The sequence below is a fragment of the Cyrtonyx montezumae genome, unplaced genomic scaffold (assembly GCF_038088225.1).
Source record: "Cyrtonyx montezumae isolate F1298 unplaced genomic scaffold, pur_monq_1.0 scaffold_13, whole genome shotgun sequence".
NCBI lineage: Eukaryota > Metazoa > Chordata > Aves > Galliformes > Odontophoridae > Cyrtonyx > Cyrtonyx montezumae.
Window position 1 is genome coordinate 13240598 of NW_027071859.1, and position 15059 is coordinate 13255656.

The following is a 15059-nucleotide window of genomic DNA, read 5'->3' on the forward strand; positions in this document are numbered from 1 at the left end:
AGGTTGCTCAGAGCCCCATCCAGCCTGACCCTGAATGTTTCCAGAGATGGGACATCCAGCACCTCTCTGGACATTCTGTTCCAGTACCTCAACACCCTTACTGTAAAAAAGTTTTTCCTTATATGCAGTTTAAATCTCCCCTCTTTTAGTTTGAGATGATTTTCTTTGCCAGTTCTACTCCACCCCCTTGTCCTTGAAGGCGGTTTCTCAGGGAGTCTTGTTGACTATTTCCCTAAAGAGCTGGAAGTTTGCTTTCCTAAAATTTAGAATCCTGATTTCACTCCTCACCTGTCCCATATCCCCCAGGAGTGTGAACTCCACTACTGCAAGATCACTGCAGTCCAAGCAGCCTCAAGTCCTGATGTCACCCATCAGTTCACTTGTGCTGGTGAGCAACAGGTCCAGCACAGCATCCACTCTTGTAAGGCTGTCTATTACTTGGCTCAGGAAGTTATCCTCCTTATCTTCCTATTCTGGAAGAGATGTACAACAGCCTATGTGCTGTGCGTGTAAAAATCTGCTTGAATCTGCAGATAAAATAGGAGGCATTACTTTTAGAGCAGTGCTCATACATGGATACTCCATGGAGGTCCTTAAACATGCAGTGCTGATGCAATACATTAATATTCCAAAATATTTGTTACAAGTGGATAGTCCAGAGAGGGCACTACTTTCTTTACATCTCTGTCTATTAAACCCTTCCAGAAACTGGCTGTTCCTACTGACCATTTCCACAGACAGAATACTCTGGTACCTCATATTCTCAGAAAGCAAAGTTTTTGCAGGCTTTCCTGTGTCTTTTTGGTAGAATACAATTCTATCATTGTTATTATTGGTGAGAAGAAAAATCTTCACCTATGTGAAGTGCTATGATTGAGTAGCCCGGGTTTCTGAGCAGAGCCCATAGATCTGTGGAGCAGCCCAGGGGTTGTCATGGCAGCCATGAAATTCTGAGCTACTCCAGAAGGCTCATTCTCTGAATGCACTGCAAGTGCTTACTCTACATGCCCAGCACCAGGAGCCAGCTCTATCATTCCAGCAAAGGTACCAATATGAGCATAGGATTTTGATTCAGGAATAATTACTAGACCACAATGTTCTCCTACTTTATGGAAAATGTACAGAAGTGTCTTCCAAAAGGTTATAGATGCGTTGTGACTGCGATGTTCAAATAAGAGGCAAGTCTGCCTTCAAGAATCCACTTTCTGATAGAGGTCAATATTTATTTTGCATTATTGATCTTAAGCAACCATTTTAGGTTCCTATTAACTTTTTGTTTGTTTGTTTGTATCTGACTGGACCTTCAAGCTTCTTAAGCCTTTTAATAAAACAGCAGGAAAATTTTCTGTCACTCATGTTATAAGCATGACCTAAGGTAGCAATTTAATAAACTCTACTGACTAAAAGGAAAAATACTAATTATCCAAAATATCCTTCACAGACAAAGAAAGGGTAAGTGGGGACATGTTTCTGTCAATGGAGAGATATTTAGGTAACAGCTAGAATGAGGAAATAGTCACAACACTCATAATCTAAATGTGGGAATTAAAAAAGGTTGCAGTGTTTTGCCCATTCTGACATAGCAGTGGGCATACTCAGAAACTATAAATAACATTAAACATCAGATCCTCAGCACCCTGAAAGATAATCGGTACATAATCATTACATTCTTAATTATCACAAAACCCAGTTGACATTGAAATATTATGAATCTTTGACACCTCGATAGAAAACATGCAAGACACTTCACAGCTACCTAGTTATAACATTTCACTCATTATTAGATGAAATAAATCCTTTTTTTTTTTTTTTGTATCTAGATTTTGCATTAAATTCTCATTTCTTCACAACCACTGCTTTTAATCACATGAATCCCAAGTACTCAGTATATAGTCTACAGAATGAATCCACCCCACAGAGCAATTGACTTGGCCCATAGCCTTTTCCTCTACCTCTAGATACAGTTTTTTGCTGTTATCCATCAGGAATAGAACTCAGATCCAAAAAGCAGTTACATTCAAGTAGTGTCTGGATACACTGGGAAAATTAGTGTATCATAATGTACGATGTGCTTATTATATGAACAATATACAGGCACCTCCAAGTGTGTGACTGAAGATAAGCAAAACTCAAAGCACACATTTGCATTTTAGTTATTTATTTAGCATGCCAGTCTGATTATTCCTGGAAAAACATCATTTAAGTACTGAGAAATTAGAGGAATACAATTGTGGTGATTTAATTTGCAGCAAGGAAGATACCACTCCAGTTCTTTAAATTATTTATTTTGCTTTGCTACAGTTTAGACAAATGTAATATTCACAATCACATGATTTACCATTTATTAGAATTTGCCTTTCAGTCAAAAGCAATGCAGGATCCTCAGTATTGCAGTCAAAAGCTGAATTTTGCCATTCCACAAGTAGTAATTATTTTGTTCTATTAGTGAGAAAATGATACTGTTTTCTCCTAGTGAGGGAAGAAACTGAGAATTTTCAGCACTTTTTGATACTAAAGAGTTGCTTATCTAACTTTGACATTAATTAATCTCCCTTTCATGTCCTGTCCCACAATCCTAAGGCACTCCTTCTTCACAGAATCACAGACTTGCAGAGGTTGGAAGGGACCTCAAGACATCACAGACTCCAAACCTCTGCTGGAGAGGAGCTCTGTAGAGAGGGACCTGGGTGTCCTGGTGGATGACAGGTTGACCATGACCCAGCAGTTTTCATTAAAGAGAAGATTGCAATTGAGACTAGAAATGCATAATTTTTTAGAGAATAAACTTTAACTGCTGGAGATACAATACACATAAAGAAAAGAAATACGTATCATATAAAGGTATAAAGGTACCTGCCTGGTGATACAGTTTCTAAATTGAGAATTACATATTGTCATGGTTTTATGATTTTTGGTACTGGTATTCCACATCATAACATCATGTAGTGCATTTAGAGTTAGAGTTAATGCTCCAGCTCCGTGGATCATCGATAGTTCCAGGTATACCTGTCTCAGAAGAGAAGAAGAACTGCATTCCCCAGAGGACTTTGTGATGCTTTGCATTTTTACAGAGGGAAAGATAAAAACTGTCTGCAGTCACGGGACACGCTCTTTCCTTTGGGATGGACTCAGCAGTGGGTGCTCGCTGCCGTCCGCCTTCAGCGTTAGCGTAAGGCCTTCGGTTTATTGGACACTCGCTCATTTTATTTGATTTATTAGCTTTAATTCCAATTATATTGTATTATATTGTGTTATTTTGCTTTCCGATATCTTATTTAGTAAATTAGCTTTCCTCCTCAGATTGCTGCCGCTGTTTTGTTCCTAGGCCCATCTCCCTTTTCCCTTTTCCCTTTCCCCCTTCCCCTTTCCTGGGGTGTGGGTCTGTGGGTCCCCCGCACCAATCGTCACAGAACCGGGCCGAACCTGCCCGTAAACCGTTGACACATACATAGGCTAATAAATACTACTTGTACAATAGTGTAACAAAATAATAAAAGTGAAATAAATGACATTCAAAATAAAACTTAAAATATTAGAATAATAAAATCCTTTTTACATGGGATCTAAACCTTGCAGCATTGCAGTCCTGCATGAGGACCACCTGTAAGATTTTTTTAAGTCTTATTTCAGCTGCTCAACATGGAAGTACAACAGACAAGCCTAAGTAACGCAGAGCAATATATTAGATTTATTTTATTAACATAACTGGCATTGAATTATACAGATGAAGTTTGTGGGTTTTTTTAAGAAAGCAGCATTATGAAATTCAAATACAGTTCCTCAAAAATCTTAATGGAATAGTTGTTCTAGGATATAATATTTTTTAAATATCCCATTTAGCAAATGGAATTACTGCCCTCTGGTGGTGGATCGAAAAACAATTCAATCAAAGAAAATATGATTTCAGATAAATGTATTTTATTTGAAGAAACATGTCTAGTACAGCTAATGTCTGGATATATTAAAAAAACAACTGCACAGCTATTTTTGCATAGAACAAGATAACAGCAAATGGGCAAACAGTAAACAGTAATTTATATTTTCATCTACAAGAGTAATAAAGAACTAATGTGGGAGAATCCAACAGAATATGGTAGCCTAAATTTTTGATAATCAAGTCAGTCTCTATCAAATCTCTTTTTTCTTAAAAAAAAAAAAAGTCAAGCTTTAGACTTTCACTGCAAACACAGGAAAATCCTTTCTGAGTCTAAAGCCATGTGGGGCTTTTCTTTGCTCCATTACTTCCACCAGCCACAGACAGAGGAGCATAGGAACAACAGAATCAGATCTTATGGCTTCCTAGAACAACAGCATTGTTAAATGTTGATGCAATTTCTTCCACATGGGTTAATACAGAAACTCATACACTCTAATCCTCAAATTATGAGCAGCTAGCATCCCTGCTAATATCTGACTACTCAACAATTATAAAAATCCTAGTCAATGATTATTACTTTGCATGGCACATTCCTTACATAACCCCAAACCAAAGCAGCCCAAGGTATTTTGCTGTTACAGCAAAACAAAACAAAATAAAAACAAAAACAAAAAGCAACAAAAACCCACAACCTTTATAATGTTAAGATATGTCTGCAGTTAAGAGTATAACTGCAAAGGGATAATCTTAATTCTTTGTTGGATTGTATTTATTGCCACTGAATACTTTGTCACTCATACAAAAAGGTGTGTTCTTAGAGTTCAGTGATGTGTCATTGCTCTCATGACAGGAAGACCCTCTACATTTGTACCAGCCTGAGCTTCCCCTGGAATACCAACAAGCAATGTGTGCACCATTTCTTTAACGTGTGTACAATTCAAGGCTTCATGTCTCCTGTTATGTAGACATGCCTTTGAGGAGCTCCAAGACACTTTTTCACCTTATTTTCTCACAAATTGATCAGAGGTGTCATTGTGTCAGGGAACTAAAGGCCCATGTTTGAAGAGTGACTCTGGGATGGAATGAAGTATTCTGACATTTTTAAGGGAACTACTGATATCTGTGGCTGGAGCTGCAAATATTTTGTTTTGTAGCAAAAGCTGACCTTGGCAGTTTATCTTGTTTTTACAAAGACTTGTTTTGCAAGAAGGTGTTCCTCCTGGGCTCTGTATCACATGTTGGCCACATCCTGCAAGTAGAAAACACTCCACAGAGCCTGGGGAGAATAAAAGCAGGAGAGAGGCTGTGGTGGGAGACAAAGTGAACTTCAAAGCAGAGAATGCCCTGCTGGCATTACCAAGCAAATCTACCACCAGCACATTTCTTCTCTCTATTTTTAGTCAATTAGCAGTCTCTCAAGGAGATAATCGTTCACTTGCTTAGGAAGATTCTACTTCCTCCTGTAGGGATTACCTAAAAATGGTGCCTGTATGTGTATGAGTATGTGTATGCTGACTAAAACTCATAACCATCTGTACTGCTCTGAGTGCACAGCTTGCTTGCCCTGCAAATCTCAGGACATGAGCCATCCCATCATGTATACCCAGATGTACCCTGAAACAAGCATAAAATTGCCCACCTTAGTTCTACACACGTTTACAAATAGACAAAGTGCAAGTAAGCAACTGAAAAATGAGCAACCAAGATGAAAACTCCATCCTCTCTAGAGGCATCTGTTTTATCAGTGGTGACTCAAGCTTCTCCAGATGAATAACTAAACTAAAGGGATACGAAACAGCTAGTAAATGAAAATGAATCCGCCAGATTTTCGAGATAAGAGCGTTTCCTGACCTGTCCTGCCTGGCTCGTTAGAAGATGAATGAAATCCTTCGTGACATTTGATTTTCAACTGAGGCACGCGCTTCCCGCCGCTCCGCCCCCTGCGGCACTTCCGGCGCAGACCGCGCGGGGCGGGGTGGGAGCGCGACCCGGGCGCCGCGGGGGCTTCTGGGCGCCTTCGCGTCGCCATCGCCAGGTGCGCGCATGCGCGCGGGCTCCATCCGCCGCCCAGCTTCCCGCCGGTGGGGGAGGGTAGGAGCGGCCGCAGCGCTGCGCCGAGCCCAGGCGGCCCCGGCACCCCCTCCGTCCGGAGGCGAGGGCGGGGATGGAGGCGCCTTCTCCCCCCTCGGGCCCGCAGTCTCATCGGAAAGGCCTCTGAGCGCCCCGCCGCCCCTCCGAAGGCCGCCGCCGGCGCGAGGAAGGAGGAGGGGCCGCGCCAACATGTCCGCCACCTCCAAGTGGGAGCGCCTGAAGCCGCTGCGGCCTGACACGCTGTGTCTGAGCGCGGTACGGCACGGGCGGGAGCGGCGGGGGGCGGGGCGGGGAGGGGAGGGGCGGGAGCGGCGGGGGGCGGGGCTACTGCGCCGGAAGTGGCGGGGGGCGGAGCGATGCTCGGCGTCTCGGAGGTTGTGTTAATCACGCTGTTATAGCGGTGTTATCGCGTTGCTGATTATCCTAGAGCGGACCCGGACGGGGAAAACAGCGGCGACGAGCTAGAGGAAAAAACAAAAAACACTTTAGTTTATTGAATGTAGGAGCGGGATGTGAGGTAACAAGATGTAACGCGGCGTGATTGGAACTGAGAGTGCATAGGACTTGCGGGTTGGGGTTGTGTTCTGGGCCCGGGCCCCTATAGTGCCTTTGTGAAGGGAGAGCTCTACGGAGTATACAGGTCCATAAATGCTGTGAGGGAGGAATTGGGGCCCTGTAGATTCTATAGGGGGCTCCTAGGACACAGTAGGGCACTGCTTTGCAGTGCCCCATAGGGGTTGCTCAGGGCTCTATAGTCCCTCACAGGCATTTTCTCAGTGCCTGAGTGCACAATTTTCAATCAGCCTCTCATTAGACTCTGGTGATGCTGTGTGCACCTAGACCATTTTTGCTGCTACACTGTCCCTGAAGTACGTAGCAAGAGCTCCAGCTGCTTGTATGTCTGCAGCGTGCTGTGGGGCCTGAGTGCAAGGTGTGAGGGCGGGCTGAGCAGCTTTCAGGTTTATTCAGCCTGAACCTCCCCTGGCACAACATATGCCATAGCCACTTGTCCTGTTGCTGTTACGTGGGAGGAGAGGCCAATCTCCACCTCACTTCAACCTCCTTTTAGGCAGTTGTAGAGAGCAGTAGGACCTCCCTTGAGCCTCTTCTTCAGATGAACAGTCCCAGATCCTTCAGCTGCTCCCTGTAAGACTTGTGCTTCAGACCCAAATTTAAATAGACCTTTCATAGGTTCATAGATACATTAGGTTGGAAAGGACCTACAAGGTCATCTAGTCCAACCATCCTCCTAACACCCTCCCTACCCACTAACTACTAAATCAAATCCCTTAGCACCTCATCTAAACGCTTCTTGAACAGCGCTAGGGATGGTGCCTCAACCACCTCCCTAGGCAGGCCATCCCAGTGCCTGACCACTCTTTCAGAGAAAAAATGTTTCCTCAAATCTAATCTAAATCTTCCCTGGTGCAACTTGTGGCCGTTCCCTCTTGTCCTGTCATTATTTATCAGGGAGAAGAGGCCCACCTCCTCCTCTTTAAACTTTAAATTCCTTCAAACTTCTTAAAAAAAAAATAGAAGTTCATTTACTAATAACTGAGCTATATGTTGCTTGGGAGTATTGCCTTAAAGCTATAAAGAAGTTGATAGCAGTTTTTTCACTGATTTGAAATTTTTTATTAGAGATACGATTAGTAGAGACCAACAGCTTCTTTATCTTGGTCTTTAGATGAGTCAGCCAAGGGTGATGCTACCCTGAATCTGTATCTCACAAACAGAGAATTCAGGGGTATGGTACTCAGAAGTGGAGTTTGAGATCCTGAGTATAGCAAGAAAGGCAAGTAGCAGAGCAGAAGGTGGGACTTCAGGGGGGCAGACTTCAGGACTCAGCTTATTTAGACAACATGTTGCTGAGATACTGGGAAAGGCAGCTTGGAAAGATGGAGGTTTGGAAGCCTCTAAGGACATCTTATAAGCTGTCAAGGGTGCCTGGAGCTTTTGCTATGTTAACAGTCAAGGAAAGGTGAGTGAAGGAAAATGTGAACTTACTGCACAAGGAAATAAGTGGTTTAGTGAAAGCATAATGCTAAAGTGTTCTGCCTTCTTATTTGGCTCTTCAGATGTGATATCCTTTAAGCTTTGTACCTGACAGGTAGGAGGTTTGAGCTGGAAAGGAACAACCAGCAAGGAAACTTAGAGAAATCTCAACTTGAGTCTGTAGCATCTAATGGAGGGTACTAACATTGCTAATAAAGGGTCTGAGAGAGCTGGCTGATGTCATTGTGGGGCTGCACTCTGATCTTTGAGAGGTTGTGGCAGAGAAAGAAGGTGATTGGAAATAGGCAAAGTGACTGTCCTTGTAAACTGAGTTCCTTCAGTGATGAAATGACTAGATCTGTAGATCCAAACTGCAGGTGTAACATTAATGTTAGCAGGACTTTTGAAATGCTTTTCATCCTTAAATGGATGTTCTACAGATAACATGTGAAAACAAAACTGGCTGGATCGCTAGGCTCAAAGAGGAGTGCTTAAATGTTTATTCTTAACCTGAAAGTGGGTTTCAAGGGGAGTTCTTTAGGAGTCTACCGTGGGACCAATGATGTTAATATGTTTGTCAGTGATGTAGAGGAGTACATGGGATGTGCTTCTGCGATGCTTACAGTTGACAGCATATGGGAAGGGGAAGATGCTAGAGACCTCTAGGCATAGGGTTGAGGGATGGAGCTGATGAACTTGAATAAGGAAGCTGAAAATTGTGAATTCTACACCTGAAACTGTAACTTGATGTAGTAAAAGCTAGGAAGTGAGATGCTGTGGAACATACTGCTGAAGGGACCTGAGAGTCTGTATGGATAGCAGGCTGAGTGTGAGCTAGTATATGTCCTGGCACTGAGGCATAAGGGATTTGTTGACTAAGCCAGCAAATCAAAGAAAATAGTTCTCCTTTATTTGCCAGCTATTAGATTGCTCCTGGAGCACTGTCTCATTTGGGACTGACCAGTACAGGAAGGATGTTGATAAACTTGAGTGCAGCTATCAGAGAGCTGTCAAAAGTGGTACATGTGTTAGGGCACATAACTGAAGGAGCATTTTAAGCCACAGCAGCCCATGGCTGTTACTAAGAAGCTGCAGCCAGACACTTCACAGCAGTGTATGATGATGGGCTAAAAGAAAATAGCCATAATTTGAAACAGCAGGAGAGGTTGCAAATTGATGGAAAGGTAAATGTTTTCATCATAAAGGTGGGCGAGTAGTGGAATGGGATGCTCAGAAGGATACAGCTGTGATGCTTGGAAGTTTTCCACATGCAATTTGAAGGTGGTCTGATGTAACAGCTGTTTCTGTTTTTTATGGGAGGTTGGTCCACCAACGTTTGAGATCTCTTCCAACAGTGAGTCTGAATTTGAAATAATGCTTTTGTTAAATTGCAGTGGGAGAGTGGAATAATATACATACCTACACCTATCATGCGAGTTTTGTGACTTGAGCAGACTGCTAATGCTACTAATTTCAAAGTCTGCTGCAGAATAATTGCAGTGCTGTACGTTAGCAGTGTATCAGGTGTATGTGAGCTGTTACATGGAGTGTCCAAAACTGGTATTATAGACTTTGTGGAGATACTGCCTTGTGGTGTGACCACTGCCTGAGATTTATGGTGTTTATTGATGCTTCCTGCCTTCCAAAACAGCAGGAGGTGTGCTCAACTTAAGAGCTGAAAAATCTGATGGGTATTAATGACTGTGCATCTCTTCCATTCACTGAGATTCCTTCACAGTGCTATCTGTTGAGCTGTCAGCACTCTTGTTTCTGTAGCATCTGGAGTTGTTATGGGTTTCTCTGTTAAAAGCTTCCTGTGCTTCCTTGAAATAGCAGGCATCTTGCATTAGTTATTCTTTATTTTTTTCTTCAGACACCAATGCTCAACTTGAATTTGGATGATGACATACCGGTTGTAGAAAGTAAGTGGCTGCATTCCATGTGTTATCCTTGAAGTATTTCTTTTTTTTTTTTTTTTACAGTGGTGATGCATGCTGTAAATAAACAAGAAATTGTTGTATATCTCATACAGATGGAACAGGAGGAGTGCTGCATACTTAATTAGCTAGCAAATATGACAGTGCATTTTTCATGATTTTCCCTCTTTTCCATCTGCCAAGTATAAATCCCTATTGCTATCAAGAATATTAGCATACAGAAAAGTGACCTAGGGCATCACGTTGCCTAGCATTATTTTTCAATCAGTACTGACAAATGTAAATACAGGGTTAAGCAAATTTTGTTGGTTTTTTTTTTGTTGTTGTTGTTCTGATTATTTTTCTCACTGTTAGAATATTCTTACAAATCTTAAACTAACACCTTTCAAAACTGAGTAGTGAGTTGTTGAACCTGTCACTCCTGTTAAAAAGAGCACAGTCTTGTAGGCATGGAATGAGAGGGATACACTACAAATATAAGAGCATGTCTCATTCATCCTGGGAGGAATTGGAAGTTTGAAGCAGTGTTTCCTAGGGAAGCTTCCTTACACATACATCCACGTTGTCTTGAAGCATTAAACTGGAATGTTATTTAGTGGCAAAGTTTGATAAGGTACGAAAAACTTTGCAGTACAAGGCACAAGTAGCAGTGGTATTTTAGAGTCTCTGTTGACTAGCATCAGAAATTGTAGATGAGAGCATACGTACCATAACTACTTCTGTGCTTTAAAATGAAGGAGTGCTCAGACATATGTAAGTAACAACCTAACATTAACCAAGCTGATGATGAGTACCTTTTCTACTCTGATACCACACATTAGTATCTCTCTTATTTGTAGATCTTTTGTCATATAGTAAATTAAAAAGTGACTTCGCCAATTTTTAGTCCATGAGGCTAAACAGGACAGTACAAGCTAAATTTGTCCATGTGTTACATTCTTAGACTCTGGAACCAAGTGGACTGAAATAGTCCCTGAAACTGAGCTGTGCCTGAGAATTATTTGGGAGACCTACTAGTTGGTGTGAGAAGGTGTGAAGAACCATTTTAGCAGTGTCTGGGAGTAAGTGACGTAACTGCAGTTCTCTGTCAGTGCCCTGACACTACCTACAGTTAACCTAAGTTTTTGTTGGGGTTGATTTAATAGTCTGAGCTCACGTCCTACGAGTGATACAGTGATGTGACTGTTATGATTTGTGTTAGTCATAAATGTGGAAAGCACAAAGATGTGCATTTAGTTAGTTATTTAGTTTGCATTTAGTTAATTTTAGTTGCATTTAGTTAATTTTATGTTTAGATAAAACCACTGCATCTTGTTAGTGGACTTTATATGATGCCTAATACTGTAAATAATTGCACTCTTTCAAACTCTTCTATTAATTGCTACTTCATCGCTGTTGTTTTCTAAGAGAATTTTCCTTTTACTGCAGTAACGTACCCTAAATATTGTCGAAATCATTACAGAATCTCTGAGGGGCAGAAGGCCTCGATTTGATGTGTCCTTGGTTTATTTGACCCGAAGATTCATGGATCTTATCAGATCAGCTCCAGATGGTGTCCTTGATTTAAATGACGTAGCAACAGCTCTAGGAGTACAAAAACGAAGAATATACGACATCACCAGTGTGTTGGATGGAATCGAGTTAATTCGGAAGAGATCTAAGAATCGCATCCAGTGGGTGTAAGTTGGCTTGAAAACGTCTCACTTCTGAAACTATAGAATCGAACAATGCTGAGTAGCATAGCTTTGGTAGTACTTTAAAGAATACTTAATTATTTTTAACAGATAAAAAGAACTTAAGTTTTTCTTTATCCTCAGGCTGTCTGAACGACATACTGTATTAACAAGTATGAAGTGAGAAAGTGCATTGCGTCGTGTTTCAGCTGAGTAAAGGATACCAGAACTCCTGGTTGTTTTCTAGTAGTACATTTTCTGTATTCAGTAACCAGACTCTTCTTTTTATCAGCGTGTTAGACAACTTTCGTATTCTTTTAGAGGTTCTAAACTTGACCAAGTTGTTGGACTGGCAGCACAGCAGCAAAACCTTAAAGATGAACTTTCTGACTTGTCAGCCATGGAAGAAGCTCTGGATGAATTAATCAAGGATTGTGCTCATCAGTTATTTGATCTAACAGATGACAAAGAAAATGCAAAATATCCTTTTAACTCCTGCATTACTTTAGCATATGGTTTTAGTTGCTAGTACTTGAGTACTCTTGCAGTAGACGTGGACTCGTACCACAGGTATGCAGTAATACTGGGCAAGGAGATAATCAGTTCTTTTGTGTTAGTATATAACAGGCGCATGCTCTGTTGGATCATGCACAGTGTGAGTGATCCCTGGGAGAGTGCTACTTGTGTGATGTTTCCACTGGAGAATATTGAGAGGAAAAGAGTGGGAAGAACTGGGGTTGGACTATGTTGGTCTTTGTTCCTCTGGCACTTTGCCATGGAAAGGAAAGCAAAGAATCCCATTGACAGTGAGGGTAAGAAATAGGATGTACTGTGATAAGGAATTATTGGCAATTCTAACAAGGAACAGGAATATGGAAGTGGGGCAGTAGTCTTAGAATCCTGACCATCACCTTGTTCTCTCCACTATAGAGTAAAGTTGTCTCAGGGGCAGATCTTGACCTACCAGTGAGATTGAGTTGCTTACTGAGATGAGAAAGAGGACCCAAAACAGAGTCACAGTGGCTTTTTGCCATGAAGATATAATGGTACGTTGATCATGTCCTAATCTTTCAGGTGTGGTTTGATAATAAGGGTGGGACTTCTTCAGTAGCTTTAATAGGACATATTCATTCTGTTTTGACTTTGGGTACAATAAAATAAGGCTGAGCTCTTATGCTGGTAGAATGTTAAAAGGTGTGTGCTCAAATGAAGAGAAATGTGTCCATTTCCTGCATGATACCAGGTAAACTTTTCATTATGGTTTACCTGTTCTGGTTAAGAAAGTAATTCTCCGGTTTTCCAGAAACTATTTCTATGTATTATTAATACCAAATGAAGAAAGTGAATTCTTCAAGGCAGTTTTCCCTCTGCTGTATAGACTTATGAACTTATTTGCTAAAATAGTTTTCATAAATACAGAGTTTGTAATATTGAATGTCTTGATTTCCATGAAAGACTTTTTTTCTTCTTAAATTTACGAAGCTCATACTGAAGTAATATCAGCTGAGCTGCTTACCACTTTTCTTGCAGTGGTATTCTGGTCAGCATTTCCTAACATCATACTCTTTGCTTCTGCCCGTTAGCAAATAAGTATACAGAATCCTTGACCAATGTATACACTAGCTTATGTGACATACCAAGATATCTGTAGCATTCAAGCATTTCAGAAACAGATTGTGATTGCAATCAAAGCTCCAGAAGAAACCAAACTGGAAATACCGATTCCTAAAGAAGTAAGTTGTACTCTCTTAATTGTTCTCTCTTAATTGAAGAAGAGTTCTTGCATTTGCTTCTTATTTCTTTTGCAGTTCCAGTCATGAACTGTCTTTGAGTTTCTTTGTCATGTATAGCAGATATCAGTCCTTCATTGTTTCTGTGTTTCACTAAATAGTGCTGTAGGTATAATAGTCTTAAGAAAATTATTTTTAGGATTTTTGTTTTGCTTACTGAAATTATTAAACAGTAAATGTGTGGCCTTTACTTAACTACATTGGTTTTGCTGGAAATAATGGAACAGCTGTAGTAAATGTTTCTCATTTCCAGTATCAGTGTGTTTGGTCATTATTAGGATAATGAAACCAACATTTTTTCAGTAAGATCTATAAAAGCTGTGAATTTAAACAAAATAAGCATAATTTGATAACTTTAACAGCAAATGAATGCTGTCTTACTGCTTAATGACTAGGTAACTATTGTTACTATAGTACTGAAGTACAAAACATACAATACAGTCAGCAAAGGGAAAGGTTCTGGTGCTCTAATAGTCCAGATGTATTTTTCATGGAGGCGGTGGATGTGGCCTGTCCTTTCCTCATGGTACAGCATGCCTATTCCCATTCATCATCCTAGGAAAAGAAGATACAAATGAATAAAAACAGAAGACTTAAATCCACTGTGCATAAATATAGTGATTTCATAGGCAAAAGAAGTTGGGTTTCATCCTATGCTGGTGAGAAAGATAAGATTCCAAAGGCTTCCTGAAGCAAAAGGAGGCAGGGTTTGAATGGCCTTCCTTCACAAAGAATGCTGTTCTAACCATGTCCCATTGCAAGGCACAGACTAAGTCAAATTCAATGTGATGTCTGCTAAAGGAAAATAGTGCTGGAGTTTGTTTTGCCATATTATTAAAACCCAGATGTACTCCGATTTGTTTTCTGATCCATGGCATTGACTTCATGTTTTTACTCTTGTTCTTACTAAGCATAGGATAAATCTTGGCCTTTTATAAGGCCAGTGAAGAGACTAAAAGATTCATTAGGTGTGTTGCCCATCAAAAGAGAAACCTAGTTAGCTTAATGGTACTTAATAATTAGCCCGAAAATCAAGTCATAACTCAGCAGAACTAGTAACACAACTGAGTAGTTTTGTCACTCTTGTATTTGTTCTGTTCTTAATCTGCTGGGATTAAAATATATGCAAAAAATGCGTAACTGATGTGAAAGCTTTGTCCTTTGTTTAATATGCAAGCTGCAATTTTACAGGACTGCATAAAAGTACACGTGAAGAGCACAAAAGGACCCATTGATGTCTATCTGTGTGAGGTGGAACAAGATAAGTCAGGAAACAAAACTTCTGAAGATAAGGAAGCTGTCACTTCTGAAACTGAGCCATCACTTCCTCCTGATGAAGGTAACATCTCCCATCTACATTTTTTTCCTCATGTGATTTTTTTTTTTAAGACTATAATACGGTGATGTTGAAGTTGAAAACTATGAAGGTTTTCACCCCTGGACAGTTTAAGTGTGCTAAGGTGTGGGGGAGTGTAGGATGCATCTGAAAGTTATGTTTGTGCTGTTGTGTTACTTCACAGCAGCAGGAGTGCAGAGTGCTGGGCACATACAGACATAGCAAGCTGCTCTCGTTCTCTGACCCTCCTCCTCTGCTCATCGCTGGCTTTCTGTCAGAGCTGACTGTTCTGTGCTCTGCTCAGGTAACGGTGTGTGTGAGGTCTCAATCTGCAGTCCCAAAAAACTACTTGCCACAGGA

General features: G+C 40.9%; 1 protein-coding gene across 2 annotated transcripts; it reads left to right on the top strand.

Moving 5' to 3' along the window:
- The first annotated feature begins 5946 nt into the window (after positions 1-5946).
- On the top strand, positions 5947-14782 carry E2F6 (E2F transcription factor 6). 2 transcript variants are annotated; one of them, XM_065730698.1, is made up of 6 exons: positions 5947-6223; positions 9837-9885; positions 11363-11579; positions 11895-12053; positions 13192-13306; positions 14555-14782. In XM_065730698.1, exons 1-6 carry the CDS (start codon positions 6158-6160, stop codon positions 14765-14767), a joined length of 819 nt encoding a protein of 272 aa, XP_065586770.1. In that variant the 5' UTR covers positions 5947-6157; the 3' UTR covers positions 14768-14782. The 2 variants fall into 2 exon arrangements, with proteins under 2 accessions (XP_065586770.1, XP_065586771.1); XM_065730699.1 differs by lacking the exon at positions 5947-6223 and adding an exon at positions 6326-6485.
- The last annotated feature ends 277 nt before the right edge of the window (positions 14783-15059 follow it).